Source organism: Ostrinia furnacalis, unplaced genomic scaffold (genome assembly GCF_004193835.3).
Source record: "Ostrinia furnacalis isolate ACB-3 unplaced genomic scaffold, ASM419383v2 OfSCF2491, whole genome shotgun sequence".
Classification (NCBI taxonomy): domain Eukaryota; kingdom Metazoa; phylum Arthropoda; class Insecta; order Lepidoptera; family Crambidae; genus Ostrinia; species Ostrinia furnacalis.
This window is the reverse complement of record NW_021132730.1, coordinates 787,450-811,772: the sequence shown is the minus strand read 5'-3', so window position 1 is coordinate 811,772 and position 24,323 is coordinate 787,450. Positions and strand designations below refer to the sequence as shown.

Sequence of the window (24,323 nt, the reverse complement as noted above, 5' to 3'; positions counted from 1 at the left end):
GCGCGCAAACTCAAGAGCAGGAGGAGCAGGACGACCAACGTGCCGCGCGAGCACGTTCGCCCAGTGTGGAGTGGACGAAAGGACAAAACATAACATGTTAGGTACAAAAACACATGCTTATTACTGTTTGGGTAGATGATGAGGAAAAAAAGAGGCGTTATGATTCTCCCCTACTGAATACACCGCACGTTCTGTTGACGCGCAAAGAATTACTTGCTCAGTGGCGCGCAAAGAGCACGAGTATAAATAAATACGGTGTGTGTGCGCTTCTCCAACTCGAGCTGCAGCAGCAGAGGACCAAGTAGACGTAGTGCCGGAATAGCATGATCTGCTAGATTATAAATTTATTGATGTCCTTCGTATTTGTCGCGCAACGAGAGTTGAGGCCGCCCATCAATACAAGCAAAGATTTATATCGTTTAATACCTATAAAGCAAACGCCGCTGCCTGTGAACGTCTCTCTTGTTGCAAAACATTACAAGAGCAAAAGTTTTGTAGCTTTGTACCTAGCTAGTGTATCGATATTTGAACATAATAATATCCTACTTCCTACTAGACTAATATTATTAAATGCAAAAGTTTGGATGTCTGGATGTTTGTTACTCTTTCACGCAAAAACTACAAAACGGATTTTGATGAAACTTTACAGTATTGTTTATAACCCAGAGCCCCGATTACGGTAACTTTTAACGTCAACAATCCAGACACGCTTCATCGATTCTGCGATACGATTGGTCAAAACAGCTGACGTACGCTGTTGAACGACCAATCGTATCGCAGAATCGAGAAGCGTGTCTGAATTGGAAACGTTAAAAGTTACCGTAATCGGGACTCAGATTATCATATCCCAACTAATATTATAAATGCGAAAGTAACTCTGTCTGTCTGTCTGTCTGTCTATCTGTCTGTCTGTCTGTCTGTTACGCTTTCCCGCTTAAACCTCGCAACCGATTTTGATGAAATTTGGCATAGAGATAGTTTGAGTCCCAGGAAAGAACATAGGATAGTTTTTATCCCGGTTTTTGAAACAGGGACGCGCGCGATAAAGTTTTTCTGTGACAGACAAAATTCCAAGCGGGCGAAGCCGCGGGCGGAAAGCTAGTAGTCTATAATTATGACGATCTGTGACAAAGTAAATTTCACGCGGGTGAAGCCGGGGGCAAATGTGTTTCAAATTATGATTTATGATGAATTAACGTGTTCGCCCTTTTATGTTCGCCTCAACTGTGGTTGAGCGCAAGCAACTAATAAAACCATAAAACCCTGATGCGTCGCACGCACATCTTAGAGATAAGAATGTCTAAAGGTAGGGGGCCAATAATTTGCAAATATTTGTGCTAGTGTTTTATACTGCAAATATTTCGTATAGGTAATTTGCCATTCGTATAAAATACGCTATGTTACCATAAACCATAACCATAACCGTTGTCGACTCCAAAATAAAAACTCAATGGATTTGACGCCGGGATTGCAACTGTCATCGCTGTCATTTTTCAGCTGTCGCCTGTCGTTTTGCTTGAATTGAAATGTCATTCGTTTGTGATGTCATTTCTTGATCAAATGTCGTTCGTTTTGCTTTTGGTTTTATTCGGCGAATTTAGAAACTTTTAGAGCACTTTTTAACCGTCTAAAAATCCTTCAAGTATTAGTTTTTTATGACCACAATTTTGTTGCTGTCTGTAGGCTGCAAAACTTGTACGTGGTCGTATGCTCTATTGCTTACGGAGTTTTACCGCGACTGATCTCCTTGGCTCATAGTTGCCTTGATTAATACGAGGTATTCCAGCTATTCAATAGCAGCGTGCTCGCTGTTACGCAAGAATTAATCAAAATAAAATTGAAACTGCATTTGGTCATCGAATTCTAGACCAGAGACTGACACGTGTAAATAGTCTTGCAGTGAACGGCACAGGCTTGCGATGTTATAATGTCTCGTAAACGTTCTCGAATCGGCAGCGACAACGAAATGAGTGAGAAACTGACAGAAGTAGGCGACGAGACCAAGAATGGCAGCAACACAAGCTTTACCAGCAGCACTAGCCAACCCACCTCTGATTTATCCTTGGTAAGTTACAGTTTCTAACTAGTTACACATTCAATACACCTAATATGAATGAGTACTTGCCTACTTTCATAACTAACCTTTCTAATTTGTGGTGACTGGATTTATGAAGTGTTAAATCCAGTGTTTTTGTTTTAAGACCGAGGTAAGTGATATATTTTGTAAGTCTAATAGTAGTAGTCTTAATTTTGGTTAGTAATTTTAATTATACTACCAACTATTACCTTAAAGATATACATATGTTTATGGCCAGTTTTAACACTTGTTTATAAAGTTTCTGATAGCCTATTGGGAACAAATGGTAGATATTTTTTCTGCAGAATAAATTTGTCAGTCTGTTAGTTCTTGTTTGGGCAATTAACTGAATTTCTCAATGTTATTCTCCAATTAAAAGTCACTCAATAGAATCAGCCTCGAGTTTCAAAGATTAAAGTCCAGTCACTGTCTACCAGAGGCTAATGGAGGATTTATTCTACACTCCCCAAGCTGTTCAAATGTAATTACCAACCTTATTTGCTAGAAAACATAATGATATGAGAACTATCTGAAACTTTATCAAGAAGCTGGCATTTACAGTATTTTAATAGCAATAATAGTTATAGTAATAATTGTTGAGTTGCCTTTGTATATCATGCTGCCTTTGAAACTGGTTGTGAACAATGTAATGCAAACCTGAAGATGTGTAAACATTAATTAATTGTGCTCCTAGATTGCAGTAACCAATGTATTTTTTTTTTTACTTGAAACAGTCTAAATGTTTCTCATCTTGCCTTGTCCACTGAAAATGTAATATGACAGAGCAAAAATTATTATCAATTTACTCAATAATGAAATTGCAGCAGAGTAAAATGAAATATCTTCATTGCATTAGACATCTTAAAATGTTTGATGACTATAAGTAAATATGAATTTAATCATAGTAAATATAAATTAAATAGGTAAAGACAACATAATTTTATCAACACTACTTAATAACTCTATGAGGAACTTAACAAAAATAAACATGATACACACTTCAATATGAATCACTGTGTCACTGTTGAGGCAGGGATTGATGAAACAATTTAATGTGATTCACTTCTGAAAGACAATAACATTTCTGTATCAAAAAGTCAACTATCATCATAATCCATTAGATTAATATACTTGTTAGTCTTACTAAGTATGTCATAGTTTCACCCTTTAATGAATGGTGTCAGCACCACTGACTACAAAAGTCAATCAAATTGGATATCAGTAAGGGCGAGTTACAAAACCCAAATATCTGTGCAAAAAGTAGACCAACAAGTTAAATTAACAATTTTAATTTTAATCTTTACTATAAATAAATACCTATACTTTATTTACAATTTTGTTTTGTAAATATTTTTATATTAAAGACAATGAGACAACAACCCGTGAGTAAGGAATCCTGTTGTCCATATCTTAAATTGTTCATCTATCATTCATAACAATTACAACAATTTGTCCTGTAATAGTCCGAAAACGAAAGCCAAATTAATCAATATCTAGGCGCGCTGCCAACAAAGTGGCGTGATCGCGTCCAAGTGACCGCGCTACGTACGCGTATAGAGTTACGGTGCGTGAATTCGTAACACCGTAACACCTATGTTACACATTCGGCCCCTGAGTAACTCGAATAATGAACCTCGACCGAGACCGCGTCAAACTACAATTTCTAAACACAAACGTATAATAGCAGCTTTATAGAATTATGCTCTTTTCCTTAACGAAACGTATTTAACGCGCCCTTGGAATTATATTTTTTCTGCTATAATTAGTGAACATGCGGATGTTAGTGTGTTAGTTAATGACGCGCACACTTTGAGTATAATGCTCGCATGTATTAAGATGTAGGACAGCAAGCACCAACCATAGGGTTCTAACTAAATAAGTAGCTCAATATAATGCGTAGTAACGTGGATAGTAGCTACTTATTCCTACTACGACGCCTCTAGTAACTGAAAGGGAACGAGTGACCTTCTAAGCTAATTTAGAGACGTTTTCTACAATACGTTTTACTCGAAATCAACTCATTATACTGAGTCTGAGACCATGTCATTTTCCCTACGAATCTAATTAAAAATCATGAGTAGGTTAGGTACACTAATCAATAAACTATAATTTAATGGTGTCATTGTTTTCAACATGATGTTTATGTTTATCAGTCGAGTGTTGATTACAGTGATGTTTTCCGTAGTTTATATTTTTAACCGGTGAATTGTTGGCGGTAGGCAGGGCATGCGTGGTGGCGACCTGGCGTTGGCAGTGCACGGGCACCCAGCGGCCCGGGTTTGGCGCCCACATATCGGTCAGTAGGCCGGTCGTTGCCTCCTCTTTCCACACTTTATAGAATAGGATTTCAGATCAAGAGACTTCAGAATCTGATCGGAAAAGGAGCACTACTTAACTGTGATGAGGACCCAAGATTCCCAAGAGTCTAATAAGATTCTAGTATAGGTCTCTACAACTCTCATCTTTTTGGGTTCGATTTAAAGTTCAAAATGATTCGCAATCGAGAGTTCACAATCCCATTCGATTTGACATTTAAGATTTACGATGTTTTTATTTGATTCTTGAATACCAATACCCATGCTAAAGGTCCAATGTATTGCATAAGCATGTTCTGAAGTGGAAAATCTAGAGCGTTCATAAAACTAATAGATAATTTCACACGCTTAACCCCTTTATTTAGACAAAAAGCTTTTCTCAACAGGACGTATAAAGCAACTAAAAGATTCATCTTTATCGTAAACGAGTCTGGAGACAGACTTTACGGCGCCACATCATATGCTATTTTTAAGCAAAGGGAGATAGATGCTTGCCCAATCTTGGTTTCCGCCTCTTGCGCTTCTTGTTTTCAAGAGTTACCTACTTCGCTCACGAGTGTCTCTATATTTTTTTTATAATTGCCATCTATCTCTAGAGTCTAGTCTCAAAAATTACAGACTATAGCTAGGTTGCTTGCGACTCTGGTTCCGGGTTGGAAATAATAAAGAAACTAAAAAAAAGATTAGTTTTAAATAATGTTTCTTCTGGCATAGATCATTCTGCGAAGCGAGATTTCAAAAAACATTGCAATGGATTATACATTAGTTCGGAGAATCGTTGTCGACGTCATGAAGTCTGTAAAAAGAGTTCGGGTTTGTTGATCTATCAAACATGCGTTTCGCATACCTACTAAACACTTATTGGAAATACATTATTAGGACTTTATGCACCCTTTTCATAAATAGATATTAGAATTTTAGTTTCAAACTATGTTAACTAATCACATAAAATAAAGTATCTGAATTTGTGATTAGTGGTACATACCGCTTGCTCTGGGATATTTTCTGTAAACTGCCTCATGCGTGATTAAAATTATAGTTGCCGTATGTATAAATATACTACGATTAATATATTGCGTGCAGCTGAATAGTAGATGCCATTAAATGCGGCTGCAATGTTTTACATTCGCATTCGCAATGGCATTGTTTGAAGTGTAATGTTAGAATTTTATCTTATCGCCTCACGCCATCGGAGGCCACAAGGCTAGCTTGATTAATAAAACCTCGTTCTATGCCTATTTTATTTATAAATAATACACTAACATTTATTCTAACCAGACAGGATTGTAAGAGCTCAGTCTTAAAATTTTAGAATGCTGATCCGCTTCCGTTTTTCAGACTGAGGCAGGCTGTTATTATAACTTTCTTACCAATTTTGCAAAGGAAAACAGACATACCTACATAGTCTAATCTAAATATGTATAAAAATCACGTTAGAATTTTCTCTAGGACTAACTTAATCTTGTGCAGTTGGGTTTTTATTGGCGGTCAAGCTGTATATCCTGGTTAACACTGGTCGGTCATGCTGTACTTACCCTTAATAGAAGGAATAATTAGTAAACTTCGGAAATCAATAACAACAAAAACACACGCTCTGATGGCCGCTCGTTCTTCTGCCCAGGCTGGGCACTGTTGGAGCGTGTGTTCTGCGGTGTCTCTCATGCCAACCAAGGCTGCAGGATATACTGTGGAGGAATGTCCTGAAGCCCCCATGGCCCCTCAGAACCTGTGTCGCCCTATATGTCAGGCTACATGTCAACATCGCACCCACTCAAAACTTTGATCACAACTTTCACAACTATGATATTTTTTTTAGAAACATTTATTTTCCCTATGTTAGTGCACAGATGTCTGTCTATACTATACATTAGATACTCCTTTAATTTTACCGTGTATTTAACCGGTTTACTGTGAGGCATGCACAAGTTCCAAGCAAAGTAATTTGTTAGATAGTACATAAATTGATATCTAGATCCACTTTCAATTTATCACGTCCTTGACTTTGGTTATTGGTAAATCGCAACGTAGCACTATAGCACACTTAATCATTCTAGTAGGTATACCTACATATTTAATTTTAACACGCACGCCTTATCAGCTAATGCTAAAGTTATTGATTACGTATACTTACCTAGATACGTTTCCATTTACATTATATTATTATCCAACTTTGCTGTAGGTATTCATTGATAATATAAAAATACAATGCGATGAACACTATGTTATCATAACAATTGTTGGATCAAACATAAGATACAACATTTTCTGCTCTAGTTGCTCTCACAATTTTGCAATTATAATAATAAAGAACTGCGATCGTATGTACTTAAGTAATCGACAAGATCATTATTAGAAAGTTTTGACGTCACGTACCTATAACACCAGGCGCCAACGCCTTCACAGTTTCTTAAACAAATACGTGACGTTCATAATAGCACAAGGACTCTCACAAGAATCTATCAAATTTATTTACACTGCACTCGACAGCAAGGCAGGTCTGCTGTAGGTACTCCTTTATCTGTGTCACGTCTCGCAAGACAGTATCTGTATTTAATCAGCTGCATCCTGCATCATTCTTTCATCATACCATTTTATTTGGACTTCATTTCTTACTTTATTAAAATTAACGTTAGGTTAATTATGTTTTTGTTCATTAAACTAAATTATACATTACTATTCTGAATTTGAACATTAACTTCCATTACTTACTTCCTTTACAAGGAGTAAGGACCAATTAATTATCTGAACAAAAATAGTAGGTATTAATTTGGTGAATTTGCACGAAGAGTTTCAAAAGATCATTTCTCTCAAGTTTTAGTAATTAAAAAAACTATTCTTCAGCTCTTTTTAACCCTTTTGCAACCTGCAAATAAGTGCTGGATCAACACCATCAAACTTTGGATACATATTCATCATAGTTACAGACCAGCTACTACAACCTGAAATTAGGGAGATGATATTCAGGAGGAAATCTCCTAGGATCATAATAAAGCCGATAATTGACTTTTTGGAACATTTTCGTTCCCATCGTTGCAAGCAACTACTGTCCATTTAAACCCAACCATGAAGGTTTTTCTTCCCTCATCGTTCGTCCGGTTTTTCCCGCTACGTGGCCTGCCCATTGAAACTATGACTTCAGTAGCTAATCGGCTTGGCTTTATCAACTACCTACGATTTAATCAGAAGTGCTCTAGAAATGAGCACCTTTGCAAGCTTTTCTGTTACTGTTTGTTCATCTTCTAAACAATGTTGAAATGACCAATGTCCTGCAGGATATGATAGCTAAAGATGTTCCGCATTACCGCATACCTTTAGGCGATAATGATAGCTAACAAATCTTTTTACAGTAAATTGTCTTCTTCTGTGGAGAATTCTCCTTGTGTGCATATTATAATCGTACGATACCAAGCGTGTAAAGCTATAAAAGATAAGAAATAATACGTATTCAAGAATTTCATAATTAACTTAAACATCTAATTTGCAATTAATATTTGATGGTCTTATTTTCTTTGAAGATTTTTCATTTTTAATGAGGATTCCCAAATTTTCCAAGTACCGGTTATTATTAATAATTTTCACATTTATCATATTTACCGTAACATATTCACCGGTAACTGGCGTGTTCTATCAGTATCTTTTCTGTGCCCATTGTAGCCAATTCATGAAGCAATCATATCGACACAAACACAACAACCTTCTCTACCCTAAGGAATAAATCATTAATGATATTCAACCAAAAAAGTAATTTTGCAATTCAGTCGTGTTTCTTCTGGTTTTCATTCCGGCCGTATGATTCAAAATCCGTTTTATTAATTGCGGCAAGCATGTGACACGTCCGTGCTGTTTTTATTATGAATAGTTTCGTTGGAATGGACTGTATTGCACGGTGGCGCTCAATGACAGGCCGCTCGCTGGTCGCTGCTCGACCGGAGTCCCCTCGGGCGCGCTCGTGGCGCGTCGCGTGTCTGCCGAGCCTCCACGTCGGCGTCGCGCCACCGGCGTCGCCCGCCCGCCTCGCCGCGCGCACACCCGCTCTCGCCCAACACGCTATGCAACTTATATCAGCTACATTCCTATCCTACCGATTCCGTGGTTCGGTTTAGTTAGTCGCGGCCCTCTTTTCGCGGAGAATACACGTACTAAATTACGATTGTAGTAAAATCGGTGGTTCTGTATTTCATCAGATCGGTCAGACATCTATCTTTATTCGAATCCTTGACATTCGACATCGTGTTTTCCGTCACATTTTAGTCATTCAGTACAATTAGAGGTACTGTTATTTACTACTTTTAATGATGCGAGAAACAGTAACTCGCTCGTGACGACCAGTATTTTGGAATTGTTTTCTGCGGATTTGCTTGCTCAAAGAAACTAGAAATTAGTCAATGATGTCAGCGGTGACGGTGACGACGACGCTCACTAACGGGCACGTGCCGAATGGGAAGCTGGAGACAGGATTAAATGGATACAGGAAAAATGGATATGTGAAGAAGGAACAGGAACTACCCGTGAGTAGATTTACATGTTACATTCTCTAGAACCCTAACCCAAAAGTGATAGGTCGTCAAGAAATACACAGAACAACGCCCACATCTGACGATGAGTTGTTACTTAAACATATGCTAATAAGTGCAAATGTGTTGTGAAGGGTAAACAAAACTAAGTCTGCTGAGACACATCTCCTGAAATCAATATAATTTTATTTAGGAATTCTACAGAACGAATAATTCTGAAATTCTGATTTCTAAATTGTATTGTGTACGATGCCGTAATCATCACAGTTCATAATAATATTTGCGTAAAAGCCAATTTCTCTTTGATTAGAAAACAACTGTCAAATCTAGTAGACGATCGATAGACAAACAACATTCTTGCCGGTATGGGAGAAAGTGCAGTTACCGCCTCGGCCAACGAAAACTGTCGACCAGCATACCGTATACCGTGTACTAGGTTGTGTCAAGAAGCACATTTCCGTGTGGAGCTAATTACACACCATTTAGCTGGCAGAATCTTTGCCTTTCAACCTCCATTATTTCAAGCTAGAAAACGGAGCAAAAGCTTTGCCTTTCTTTTCATACCCACTAGAATAACTAGTTTATCCTTTTCTTATTTATAAAATTCTGTAGCATTTTCACAATGAAGAATCACACTCTTTTCAAAACGCTGATACTCGTACTGATTTAGATTTTAACTGGCCACCGTGTTTGGTTTTGTTATAATAATGTTTCCTGCTCCACCTCTGCGATTTTAATTAGAGAGTAACTTAGACCTTGTAATTTGACGAGAATATTCGTAATGTTTGCTTGTTGTACTTGAATTTGAAGGAAGTTAGAACACGAATAGTTTATCCCTCTTGCGTGTGCTGTATCGGCTAGTGTACTCATTGAAGAAGACCGTTATGCGGTATTATGTCAAGCGCCGGCCGTGAACCGGCCACATTAATCGCCTTTACTACTTTACTTGTCCCACATTTTATTGTATGGATAAGCTTTTAATTAATTGTTTGTAGTTTGATAATAGGTATTTGTATTTTCTTTTCCTTAATTAAAATCAGTGTCATGATATCAACGAACAAAACCATTGAATATTTGAAAGTCGTAGCTTGTCTGATATTTACAAATTTTATTGTAGAGTTTCTATCTTGAATCAGGATCGAAATTTTGGGTTTCCATAGAGCATGTTCGCAAAGATGTTGCTTAACTCAAGGTGCAATATCCAAATACGAGTGAAATCCTTGCAAATATTAAATTACCATCTTAAATTACCACCTTCTCGTTGGCTGCAGATTACCATTACGCGATGCCTAATATGCAATGCACCTCATTAAGGCTGCAAATAAATGTTGTTATTCCGAACTAGATAAATAAAAATGTGAAGGCTGTATGTAGTGGTTGTGCAATTAGTTCTTCTAGAGAATTCGGTGCGTGAATGGCATTCGTATGTAAATGCTTCTTCTTACTTTAGCTTGCCCACTTGCCAAATCGACTGCACAAGCCAAGAGCATACAAACGATTCCAGACATTTTATTTGCAACTGGTTTTGCAATGAGCTTTTAACCGAAATTGAAGAACATTGTTGGCTCTTTCCTATCTTGTTCATAATTTCAGTATATTTAACAGATGATGTAATTTATTGTCGATTCTGCTAAAAACTTCATTCAATACTTGCACGTAGGTAAATTAATATTATGCAGTTATTATGGTCGTCATTAAGAAAACAATGGGGAAGGTTGTATTTGTGTGCACAAGTAGGCATGTCGGCATGTTGACCTCAAACTCAAACAGAACATAAATTTACGTGAATCCTCAGGTGATTCTTGCTCACGTCATGTGACGTCAATGCGAGTCCAAATGGTATTCTTGTGTGTGTTATTTTGAAGAAAATACATATAATTTTGTATTCCGCGTACGTCATGGACAAAATGGTTAGTGTTGGTGGTGGGTTCTTCCCTCTACTTTTAGCTCATCTGTAATGTAGATAAGAAAATTTCCTGAACTGTGTTGTGTTAATAAAAATATCTTTGGGTTAAATAAAATAGAAGATGTTATTTTGTCAATGCCTCGGTCGGAACATGATTACAAATCCGCTTGACTACAGAATCAGAAAAATATGTTTATTACATTGTCATATTAACATTAATTACAATAGTGGAATATTTCAGACCGATGAAACTGCATCGTTTATCTTGTATCCGGTCATCCCATTGCTGTTGTTTCAACATAGGCCATCAAAGCTTTGTTGCGATTACGTAAATTATGGTGTAAAAAAATACACTTGAAACTGAAAAAAATTTTCAACTTCAAAACCTTGTAATTTTGTAGCTTATAAGTTTCATTAAGAATTCTTGCCTAGTTTAGTAAATAAAGACAAGTTCATTTAGTTTGTTTGTTGTACATTAGGGTTATGTTTGATATTAAGCGATTAGGAACTGTCTATGTTGAGTCAGCGTACCTACATTGATAAAAACTGTTTACGATCGAAGGGGTCGCGGTCATGCATCATCTACACATTCTACGTTATCACGTGTTATAGGTCATTAAAACCTATTATTGGATTTCTTGATTAGCAAGGGTAGGGTAGTTGGAAATTTCCGTGATGTGACCAATGAAACATAATAGAATTTTCAGTGAAGCAGCAGCAGAATAAAATTGTTAACTGCAATACGATGATATCTTAGATTGGATTGCATTTCTATCTCATGCTATTTTCTTACTTTTACTGATTTTTCCTTAACAAATACATGTTATTTGTCCTCATTCACCTTTTGATCGATTGTCTCTGCTATTGTCTAGAATTTACGGTTGTGTTTTATTACCGGTCAAGCTGAGAATCAATCAATAGGATTATGGCTAGAAGGACATTCAATAAATACAAGTTGATCAAGTGATTTAAGATCTGATTTATCTAATAGCAAATGAGTAACATCAATTAATGATCTATAGTACATTAAAGTTTTATTGGAAGAGTCATGAATGATTAACACCTAATGAATGACTAGCTTTTATGTGCAATGTGGTGGCATTACTTTAAGGCCGACTGTCCTATATTTAGAAGGTTCTTAGGTCTAAGTTTATTAACTGTTAGCAAAATAGATACACCAATCATCGTGAGTAACGTCCGGGAACGTGTGACGTAGCATCACGCCACCTCATTATCATAAGCCGAGTAATCGCGGCGCTTGAACCTTGACATCTCAGCGCCTGACTTCGGTGACATCGGCTCATTGTACAAACAATGTGGTCGTTGGACTTTTGGAAGCATGGCCCGACATGTGATAAGATCAGAATTTAAGATTTACTTACCTACTCTACAGATTTACATAACAAAGTTTGACTTCTTATATTTTATAGCAGTGTTGGTTTGTAAGACAAAATTGTCAAACAATTAGATATTTATTGATTTATTTATTTTTATCAAAATACAACTATTACACAAATTACCCCTAAATAAATGATTGATCAACAATAAGTCGATTAGGTATTTACCCACTAAAGCATTTTTTGCTGATAATGATAAAGCGCTTATTACTATAATTACATAATTATCTAGATTTGCTGTCCAAATTCACGAATCTAGCAACGTTGCAGTTGTGGTTGCAGTTTTAGTCTTGGAATGTTGCGTCGGCTGAACCTGCGTGGGCGACAAAAACACGCTTTGTTTGGCGATCTCGTTGCTTGACTGCTTGAACAGGCATTCTGCATCATTATTCGTTTCCTTTCACTCTGTAGGTGTACACTTCAATACAAACTAGCTTTGAAATGGGCGAATTTTGAAACGCTAACTTCCAAGTTAATTGTTTGAATAACGTTTTGCCAATTACGTGAAACTAGTCTACTATTCTAATTTATATCTAATAGAAAGGTGAAAGCAAAACCTTATAGCAAAACTGTACTTTCTTACAGGTTATGTGTAGGAAGTGTCAAAAGAGACTCATGTTTTTCAGGTGTAAGTACCTCTTTATGTGGGTGTCTGAAAATGCATGTTTGTGTTTATTAATACTATGTAATTTATTAGAGCTGTGTTAGAGCTTTGATGGATTTTGATTTGCTCGTAGCCTAATTCTTTTCTACATTAAGAGCTGTTAAAATCCTTTATTGAATAAGTTCACATACAATAGAGCATCCATTTCATTGAAAAAGAGTAGCTGCACCATCTTTCCTTGGCTTTTATTTTCGGAGGACACAGCCTGAAGTTATTCATTGGGTGCTTTAAATATTGGAGTAGAATTGGAATTCTCTGTAGATCCGAAAATCAGAAAATCCGAAAGCCTTCAAGGCACAATTAAACAGGCATCTTGTGAGTGAGATAATGTCGCTGTACCATAGATAATATCTACAGTCGTCGTCAGATTGTTATCAAGAGCAACCCATACTAAAAATACATAGATCCAAGGGCCCAGTGCATTCTGCTCCAGTGCCTTCTATGAGATTGTTATCAAGAGCAACCCTTACTAAAAATACATAAATCCCAGGGTCCAGGGCATTCTGCTCCGGTGCCGTGCCCACTTACTTTAGCTAGCCACAACTGACGTTAAAACCCTAGTAGTAACGTCGCTTTTCGTTTGTTGCAGTCGTTAATAACCGCAGCGCCGTTCAGCTCAGACCCGGCGGCGGTGGCGGAGCGCGAGCGCTGCCACTACGGCCGCATCCCACGCGCGGCGGCGCTGGCGGGCGCGGCCGGCCGGCGCGTGCGCGTCTACTCCGATGGAATATATGACATGTTCCACCAGGGGCACGCGCGGCAGCTCCAACAGGCCAAAACGGTCTTTCCCAACGTCTACCTCATTGTAGGAGGTAACTATTTTGATTATCAACGCTTTTGTTTTCGTCTACTCTGCGCTGCCAATACGGGCGGATCCCGCGCGCGGCTGCGCTGGCGGGCACGGCCGGCCGGCGCTTGCGCGTATACTCCGACGGCATCTACGACATGTTCCACCAGGGGCACGCGCGGCAGATTCAACAGGCCAAAACAGTCTTTCCCAACGTCTACCTCATTGTAGGAGGTAACTAATGGGATATATTAACGCTTTTCTCTTCGTATACTACATCATTATCTCTTCTACCAAGACTGCCCGGAAGCTTTATCGAGACTCCAAGACTAGCGCGCTCACTGTCATACTCCGACGACAATATCTACGTCATGTTCCACGAGGGGCACGCAATGCAGTACCAACAGGCTCAAAGACTTGCCTATTTAAACTATCATGCTTGATCAAGACGTCTCAAACCAAAATCTACGCGCATCCGCTGTCATCTTCAATGACTTCCTTGTGTGGGAGTGTGTAACGGAACGCAAGTGAGTGAGTGAGACGGAATGAATGAGTGAGGAAGGAAGAACGACGGGATTTAAACAGAAGACGATTAGTATGAAGACGGTTCTAAGACGTTCCTATTTTTTGTGGTTTATCCTGGAGTAAATACAAATAAAGCTGTAGAAATACAACCTGGGTTTCAATTCCTACAGATACTTTTAGGAATATCCGAATATTCTGTTGGAATTCGCTGTTAGAGGTGGTCATGACATGATACTCATGATGAATATCCCTTACGCGTTCTTTCTTTACCTCGACTTTTCAGTTCTATGTTTTCTACTGTAATCATCAACGGTAGGTTACCGCTAGCAAGGGACTTGAACGGTACACAGCACGCTATTTGTCTGTTAAACTGATGAAAAACTCATTACTAATGAAAAACAATGTTTTTTTTTTATGTGACAGGAGGACCCATTTGTTTGGTTTATCGGTTGTTTTATTAATCTAATTATACAAGTTCAAGTGTTGCTCTAAATAAATACTTCATTAAGAAATCACTTAGCAGCAGCAGCTAAAAAAAGTATGATCTGTATGCGATTTTAAGATGTAACAAATGCGTTAAGTGATGTTATGTCATCAAATAATGTTTTAACCCTGGCATGTGTTCAGTAAAAACGGTATTCAACTTACTACACCTTTTATTAAATGCGTTTCCATACAATAAGAATTAAGATCATCTTCTTGACTCCTTGTATGTAAATGATCAAGACATACAAGTTTATTGATATACTCGTAGTACTGTATAGACCACATGTCGTAATAAAGATAGCCCTGATAAAATTGATAAAGCACCCGCGCAGAAATACTTGGATTGGCGGAGATTTGACATCGTACGATTCAATTATCGTTACAAATTAGTCACACGTGACGGAGATTGCCGGCCGAATGACAATGACACGTATGACTGGATAAAAGCTAATAACTATTAAGCAACTTATCGCTATCATATCGGAAGGCCTTAAGAATTTACGATGATTACAAGATTAATGAGCAACAGACTTATTTGTTTAGGTATTATTTATTTGTATTCATAAATAATGTATGTTGCAACACAGAGACACCTGAATGATATACTTCTTACCTAAAACATTAAAATATTATAATAACATACATAGTTTCCTGTGCTAGTTACTCTATTGCATACATTTGTTTACTGCTGTGAAATGACATTTACGCACTATCTATAATAACTTTAATTATGATTTTCCCGGATAACTATTTACTGTGGACATACAACGTACTATATTAAGAACAAGTCTGTAATTATGTCCTGTGGCAAGAAATGTCCTCTTTAAACCTGCATATTATTTTTAACCGATTACGAAGGCGTTTTTGACAGTGTTTTGTTTTTTCTTCCAGTATGCAGTGACAATTTGACACACAGTCGGAAAGGACGCACAGTTATGACAGAAGACGAGAGGTACGAAGCGGTCAGGCATTGTAGATACGTCGATGAGGTAATTGAACTTTTCCTTCCTTCTCTCACAGATTAACATAGCTCAGGAATGTCTTACGATCTTTAGGAGCAAAACCTTGTTTAATGAACTGTAAAATTAAATGTAATGGCACGTCCTTGCACTTCACGAGCTCCGGTTGAAAGTGAAAGTAATGGTTTCCGACAAAGAATCGTAGATTTAAATTTTAACGCACGAAGGGGAACTACTTAATTGAACTTAAATTAAATTAAATTTAAACCATAATAAAATTATTGTTTTTATAAATGCTAGGGATTCTTTTATTGTCAGTTTTCAATCAAAGTATTATGAACCTAATGTTTTATATGGTTATAGAAAAGAAATAATTGAACTATTTTCATTAACCCATCCATTGAACTCATGAAAATGCCACTACGTCAACACGAACCGAGTATTTCCGTCGAAACACATCCTGAAATAAGTATCTAAAAATACGACCAAAGGCCAAATCGTTACACAATTGCATATCAAAAAACTTTATAAAAAGGCACCTTGAATTGCCTGGCTGAAGTCAAGCTAGCGGAAAATTGTTATTAGGTAATGTACTTTTTCTAGTCACAACCAAATGATAAGCTAAAAGATCCCTTGTATCTTATCTGGTACATGCGTCATCGTAGCATTGAATCAGATGGCGCCAGGTAAACAATCTGGAGACTGTCCAAATAGTACCAATGTTGTTTAGATGAGAATGTTAGTGTTTTATTTTGATAATTAATTCTTTTTTTGAACCTTAACAGATTCGTTTATCTAACTAAAACGTTCCATTTAAGAACTCACTCGGGTGTCTCGGTTTTGTGGGTTAAACTAAATTCAAGTTTACAACCAAAAAGGTCAACTTCTAATCAGTTAAACTTTATTTTAACGATCACTAATGGTCGCGCAGTGAAAGTTCGTGTTATTTTGTCATTACGTGATATGAATACAGGCGTGGCTGAGTCACATCGCCTGATGTTTATTTAAAGTCCTTGTTTGTTACATCATTGTATTTGTGCGATAAGCAGTGAAATGGGGACTTTTGCACTTGACTATGCGACTGTTGAACCCACGTGTTTTAAAAAAAGATTACTATTTTTAAATTCGAACCAATATCTAAATTTACATTTTAATAGTCACTTTCTATGAGTCAAATTGCCGTTTCGTAATTTATATTGATTTGAAATCAATTTATTGACTCGTATTATAATCCCAACTAATATTATAAATGCGAAAGTAACTCTGTCTGTCTGTCTGTCTGTCTGTCTGTCTGTCTGTCTGTCTGTCTGTCTGTCTGTCTGTCTGTTACGCTTTCCCGCTTAAACCTCGCAACCGATTTTGATGAAATTTGGCATAGAGATAGTTTGAGTCCCGGGAAAGAACATAGGATAGTTTTTATCCCGGTTTTTGAAACAGGGACGCGCGCGATAAAGTTTTTCTGTGACAGACAAAATTCCACGCGGGCGAAGCCGCGGGCGGAAAGCTAGTTATCATTAAAAGTGTAAGTCGTCGACTTCATGCATGATGTCACTACAGCATCATAGACAAAGCACTTTATGAGTAATGCTAGTTGATTACTTAGATCGTTATGGTATGTGCCCCTACGCTTCAAATAGGTAGGTTTGTAAGATACAGATGGGCACGCGTTATCAATATTCATTTTAACTTTTTCTATGAACACTTAACGACTTTGACTGTTAAATTTCGAGTTAAATTAACTAAATAGTTACGTAAAATATTTTTACATGTCTTCCAAGTTTACGGACAATGATTATGGAAATGTATTTGAGGCTTGAGCATTTAACAATAATTCGTTACAACAATATTAGCTTGTAGGTAACAATGACCATGAGTGTCTGGTACTATTAAAATATATAAATTTTAATTAGCATTGTTTTTCCGGATGTTAGTCATTCATAGTCTGTAGTCTGTACATAAACTAAACTTCAGGCCCGTCATCACTTACATAACATTAATTAGACCACAGTATGGATAATATGTAGTTTACTAACAGGAATTATTACATTATATTACACAGTCACATTTAGTTCAAAAGTCTTTGAAATACTTTTCCTCTTAATTCTACTTTAATTAATTACAAAAACAATCAATAAACTCGAAACATTTAACTCTTCAGTCAGTTTAATACTGTCAACATCTCTGTTAGCATTTCTTTTTTTCGTTTTCTATTTCAACACAACAAAGAACAATAAATTGATATCTAACACGGCAATACTTATTGTTTATAATTATACATCGATATTAGTATTTCAGAACCACTCAAAGTTCTGTCCAATTAAATTGTCTACACATCTAATGTCTAACTTCTCGAGCGTTTCTCTTCACAGACCGTCTTCAAACATAAATATGTATAATCTTAAATGCATCTCAAAACTTTTTATATTACTAAAAAATGAATACGTTTAAATTGGATACTTGAAATTATAATTTACAAACACGACTATCTAACAATAAAATGAATTTTACAGTTTATTGAACATGGTTTTTAGGGCTAGAACTAAGAATTTAAACCTTATTACAACGAAAATAACATAATTTACCTACGGTCTATAAATTTTATTTCTCGTAACTGTATTCAGTTCTAATGTTTGGTTTTCCCGTACTTCAGGTAGTACGGGACGCGCCGTGGGAGTACGACGAGGAGTTCTTAGAGAAGCACAAAATCGACTTCGTGGCGCACGACGACATCCCTTACACCACCGAGGACTGCGAGGACACGTACGCCATGATCAAGGCCAAGGACATGTTCGTGGCCACACAAAGGACAGAGGGTGAGCGAACGAAAATTATTTTAAGTTTTAACCTTACACGTGCTTGACGGCCATTATAAGTCTATCTTTTATCAGTAGTTAAGTCAACAGATACATTAATAATGTGATCAACTTCAAGTTGACATTTCATTCAACTTTATTACTGTTCTATTAATAGTACATAAATAAATTACGTTTTTGTGACAGAAATGAGTAAGTACTTAATCTGTAATTATTTGACATCCGTTTTATAATATTACTTGGTTGACTGTACTAAAAAATGCAATTTGTCTACGTCCTTTACAAGGGCAAGAAATCTTTTATTTCTTCACTCAAATGTTGATCGTCTGCTTTTAAATACCATTTAATATTTTTGTAAACTTATTAACACAAGTCAGACCGGATCTTTAGACAGATAATAGCCTCATAAATTTGTCCTTATTTTATTTTATTTTTCTTTATTCAGAAAACCACAGCTCTTTATAATAATAATACATACTTAAACTGCAAATTCTTTTTATATTAGTTTTTCTGAGATAATAAGCAGCAATACAAGCTTCATCTCTTATCTCACAATTGAGGTATGTCTATTGTTTAAATGCAATGTTAGTTCCTGCTTTGACCTTGCCTTGTACGAATGTACAAAATCTAGACAGTCATTGTTTCTTATGTAGTTAAGTGCTATAGAAATACTAAATGTAAATTTGAAATTACTATTATGTAAACAAGGTAAGTGTAATCTGTATCTACTTCTTTACTGAAACGTGACACTACAAGAACGTACCTACTCGAAAAGAAATTATTAAACATTAATTAAAATATTGTTAACCTCTTTATATGATTTCATTACATAAACAACAGCAAAGCATTGACACAGATCTTAATCCTTCGCATGTGCGCGTACGGTTAGTTCAGTGGGTCGCCAGGGCGGGCTTCAATAGCGTTGCAACACCGAGGGGCCTCCATTGAGTCCATTGAGATAATTACTGGGATATGGAGCACTGTGAGTGGGCTGTGGGCACACATTTAATCATTTCAACCACGCGATAGGCGTATCGAATTTAAAGCATATAAAAATAAACAATGATAACGTTTTAAATGTTTGTTAAGCACTCAATCCGAGTTAGACTCTGTTTAAGCGTTCGAAATCGAAAGCTAACCGTCACGCAGGTAATGTAAATTATCACACACAAGCTCTCACAATTTAAGTGAAACATTTAAAAATAATATTTTAGCATTGTGACAATGAAACTGACTGATATAATAACACTATATTACCAGATAGGTATCTGTCACGTAAACGGTACGTGCCTACAATCATAGCAATCGTGTTTTCATAAATTAACAATAAAAATAATAACTTAACACCTAAGTATCTTGTAAAATATTGCAAGATAGGTAAAAAAAAAAAGTAGAATTTTTACAACTAGCTACCTATTTTAGTTTAGTGAATCAGTGTTTTAGTTATAACTAATGTAAGTTTCATTTTTATTTTGATCAATAAGCGTTGCAAAAATAAAATCGCAGAACTTAAATTAATACAGGCTTATACGCGGGTATAAGAGATTTTTCATGCTGTATAATAGGAATAATTATAAAATTCGATAGATGTGTTCATTCACCTTTAGGCAGAATCAAGCTAACAATGCTGTAATTTGTACACGCACGTTTGTTCAGCTAATTGCTCGCTGCGCTGCTGTAGAGCACCTCTTGCGTTTATGTAAGCTGTTTAATAGTATTTTTAGTAACCCATGTGTAACGATAAAACAAAACAATAGGGTTTAAATACTATCTCAAACCACACCAATTAAAATGAAAAACGATATGACTGACAACCTTATCAATAGAATTTGTGCAGTATATTTTCCTTATTCATGCAGTATGTATACTGCTAAAGTTTTAGCTTGGTTTCGGCACCAGTTGATAGATTTCCTGACAATATCTGGCTATCTTCTGCGTGTACACATCCCAGAATCTGAGTTGGCGCATTTTACGCTTTCCTCCTTTACAAATCAATAGTAGTGACTCACGTAAATAAAATTGTTGTTCTAGAAGAACAGAATAGCCGCTTTGTCATGGATCTCGCAAAAGGCGACCAAGGCATAACGCGAGCATCAGGCCTCTCCAACCTGATCTGGCTGATGTAGAAAATGTAGGCTAAATACTTACCTGCCTCTGGTAAATTGGAAAGGGTTGTTCTCCTGCAGTCGAGACTAAATGACCTGATGTTGATGACGTATAATAACAGTTTATTTATGTTTGTTGCAGGCGTCTCAACGTCAGATATCGTGGCGCGGATAGTGCGCGACTACGACATCTACGTGCGGCGGAACCTCGCGCGAGGCTACTCCGCCAAGGAGCTCAACGTGTCCTTCCTCAACGAGAAGAAGTTCCGCCTACAAAACAAAATGGACGAGCTCAAAGACAAAGGGAAGAAGGTGAGATATCTCTTGTCTCAGTCTAGGCTACAAATGCTAAATGCAATCGCTGATAGTGATGTCCCGCGTTCTTAAACTCATGCAACTCACTGAGGACACCATCTAGAATTTTAGTGCATAGGAAAAGCCCCACCCAATACGAAGCACTTTAAAAAGGCTACATCTGAATTTGTTTTATGATATTTGATCATTAAGATAGAGTCGCACTTGACTTTATTTAAGTAGAAATAAAAGTCAAAATAAAAGACATGATTTAACAGACATTTAAGTATTATCTTATAATGTTTATTCCCATTATCAAACATCATGTTGTTCCGACGTTTATCACGTTTGATCAGTAAATAATGAGTGTTACGTGTTATCTGGATTGTTTAGAAAGCGTTTAGTACGTGTTTATTGTGGAATCAATGACGTAATTAGCTAAAAATGTGTTACGAGAGATTATTATTATGAACATACATCTACTAAATGTTCTCTGAGTATACTAGAATTATAAATATGATGAATGTTTTACTTTCATTGGTGGTTCTAGCCCGCATTACAAGTGTGGGAGATTCTGACGCATGCCAAGGGCCCGCATTCGGTGACATAGTTTCACTAACCGATTGGGAATGACCGCGGTACTTACTTTAGTTTAGCGCACGTTTCCTTTTTAAGTTGCTTTAAGATAGACATTCCCGAACATGAATAGGATTCAAAATTAGACAGTCATGTGACCTTACACGAACATGGTCTGTCAATTAAGACAACCGGGCGTGATAAAATCTTATCGTTTATTTTAGACGACAAATATATGGGCTTATCGCGTTAAATCGATAAAATGGTGCGATAAAATTGATAAAAGCTTATTGCGGCGCGCATCCTAAGCTTATAGGGCGCAAAAAGGTTTCCTTTTTTAAAAGCCGCTCCACAAACTTAACGAAATTCGTTTCTTTACAGGTGATGACAAACATAGGTGAAAAGCGAGTAGACATACTGACCAAATGGGAGGAGAAGTCGCGGGAGCTGATCGACGCGTTCCTTCTGCTGTTCGGGCCGGACGGGCGCCTGTCCAGCATCTGGAACGAGTCCAAGGGCCGGCTCATGCAGGCGCTCAGCCAGCCGCCCTCGCCGCGCTCCTCGCCGCCGCCCAGCGAGAACGGCGACGACCACGAGCCCGCGCACAGGTAGCTTATTTATACATTATTAGCGTCTTATACCTACATTAACCCCCTTATTAATAAAAAGTTACACCCTAGTTGTACACTATTTTAAAGTGACCTTTAGCTTGGAAATAAACAATAATATAATAAATAATATCCTTGGACATTTTACACTGCGCCGCAAGCCCCAAACTAAGCAAAGCTTGTGCTATGGGTACTAGACAACGGATATAAACATATTTGCTTTTTTTGTAAATATACATAGAATACACCCAGAATCGTCACAGAAATTAAAATTCAACATTTCAATTTCTGCCCGGCCGGGAATCGAACCCGGGACCTCTCGGCATAGTAGTCCGTTCTGAACCACTATACCAAACGGCCGACATATGTTACTTTAAAACGCCACTAGGGGTACGATAAAGTGATGGCGAACAATGCACGCTCCACGCCGCCGCCCCAGGTGACGACAACCAACTGAAATTGTCCTCATCAATTTCTTCCAGTGAGATACGTCATTCGAGGCGAAGTTTGTCAATTTTCAAATCAAATCAAAATCTTTATTTGCATAATATGGGTTTTACAGGCAGAATAATGTCTCACCACACCTGTCGCACTCGCACCTATCCAAATACCTAATGAAGTTCCTATATGAAGAACAATCTGTTCTAAGGAGATGATACGTCACTGAATCTGAGATTATTTTTTTTGTATTTTGAGCTATGAATTAATTTAAAAGATCCATGTAGACCAAAATGTGTGGTCTAAAGTCTAATGTAAAAGTAGTCTACTATCTTCTTTATGATTTTTCAAAGTAACATTGGAAGTAAAAATAAAACACGAAGTAACACGAAGTAACATTGGAAGTAAAAATAAAAATTAAAGAATAACTCGTTTGTTACAGAGGATCAGCATCACCGCCCCCTCCCAAATCACGGAGATACGAAACGTTATGGGAACCACAAGCAGGTAACTGGGTAATTATGCAATGCTTGTACTGCTATGTTAATACCTCCAAGATCACTTGTCTTCAACCTCTTCTTTCCTAATCATGGACAAATAATTAAATTAACGATACTGATTTTTTTTAACTTTCTTCAGTCTCAAAATCAAAAATTGTTTAAACACAATGAAAGACAATTGACTTTTATTGCACGGCATATTCGGCTATTTTTTGTAGATTAGTGCTTAGATTTCAGTTTGTTGATTGCACAATGCACTTATCCAATTGTTGTTTATTTTTATCCATATACTTATTACCTGTACCAATTAATATCCTAATGCTTGTTTTTAAATAGTGTACTATGTAGACTAACAGATAAAATTAGATTAGTTTCAATTAGTGAATGATTACTAGAAAATAATATGTTTACGCATTGATGCGTGATTGACAACCAAAAATAACTTTCACCCACGAAATGCAGTTACGTTTCTCGCGTTGCTTACGTAGTGTATTGTTGGCAGATGCATCGGGCTCTGAGCGCTCTGGGGACGCGGAAGCGGCCGCACAGCGCCAGCTGACGGACGACGGCTCAGACAGCGACGAGGAGTACCAGGACACCAGCCCCTACCTTTAGGACCCCTCCCGCCCACTAGTGCTAGACCCACAACAATGGAACTTGCATAGTATTTTTATACGATGTCCAACGTCCATTCTCAACATCGAAGCGACTCACAGCCGCGGACCGCGAGCGTCCGATCTCGAGTTTGACTGTTTGACGGCGACGAGCTAAATTATTGTATGTAGTTTCATTTTAAAAATTTGAATGAGTGCTGGTTGAGTACAATTGCGTGAATGTATTTAATCCTATTAGTTTTAATTTATAATGCATTATTTATGTTTTTAAGTAATCTTTGTCTGTGAAATTAATGTTTGCAGATTGTCTGCAATTTTGTTAGCACCGTGTTATACAACAAATGTAAGATATTAGAGGTGCAGTTAACTGTTGCATAGATATTATGTCTATAATACTTTTGACAGTTGATTAAAAAGGTGCTTATTATTTACGTACAAAATGTGTTTTATTTCATCAGTGATTTTTATATTAGCAAGAGCGATACAGCATTCAAAGATTTCTCAAGCGCTCGACCGCCGAGATGAAAGCCACTACGACAGTGATATCGGGGCTAGGATGCGCGCCGTGATAAAAATTAATGTTTTTAGGTGACAAAAATGTATATGAGCTTATCGTGTGAAATAGAAAAATGTCGCGGTAAAAGCTTATCGCAGCGCGCATCCTAGACCTACTGAATAATAAAATACCTACCCTACAAAATAAATAAAACGACAAATGTTCTAATGCAATATTTCTTTACTATTA

The 24,323-nt window shown here is 37.1% G+C and overlaps 1 protein-coding gene across 3 annotated transcripts; it reads left to right on the top strand.

The window, feature by feature from the left end:
* The first annotated feature begins 1,544 nt into the window (after window positions 1-1,544).
* LOC114355683 (choline-phosphate cytidylyltransferase B) lies at window positions 1,545-24,010 on the top strand. 3 transcript variants are annotated; one of them, XM_028308650.1, is made up of 8 exons: window positions 1,545-2,065; window positions 13,463-13,685; window positions 15,563-15,660; window positions 18,281-18,443; window positions 20,691-20,860; window positions 21,800-22,026; window positions 22,907-22,979; window positions 23,467-24,010. In XM_028308650.1, exons 1-8 carry the CDS (start codon window positions 1,928-1,930, stop codon window positions 23,521-23,523), a joined length of 1,149 nt encoding a protein of 382 aa, XP_028164451.1. In that variant the 5' UTR covers window positions 1,545-1,927; the 3' UTR covers window positions 23,524-24,010. The 3 variants fall into 3 exon arrangements, with proteins under 3 accessions (XP_028164451.1, XP_028164449.1, XP_028164450.1); XM_028308648.1 differs by having other exon boundaries at window positions 1,546-2,065; window positions 22,907-22,971; XM_028308649.1 differs by lacking the exon at window positions 1,545-2,065 and adding an exon at window positions 8,405-8,900 and having other exon boundaries at window positions 22,907-22,971.
* The last annotated feature ends 313 nt before the right edge of the window (window positions 24,011-24,323 follow it).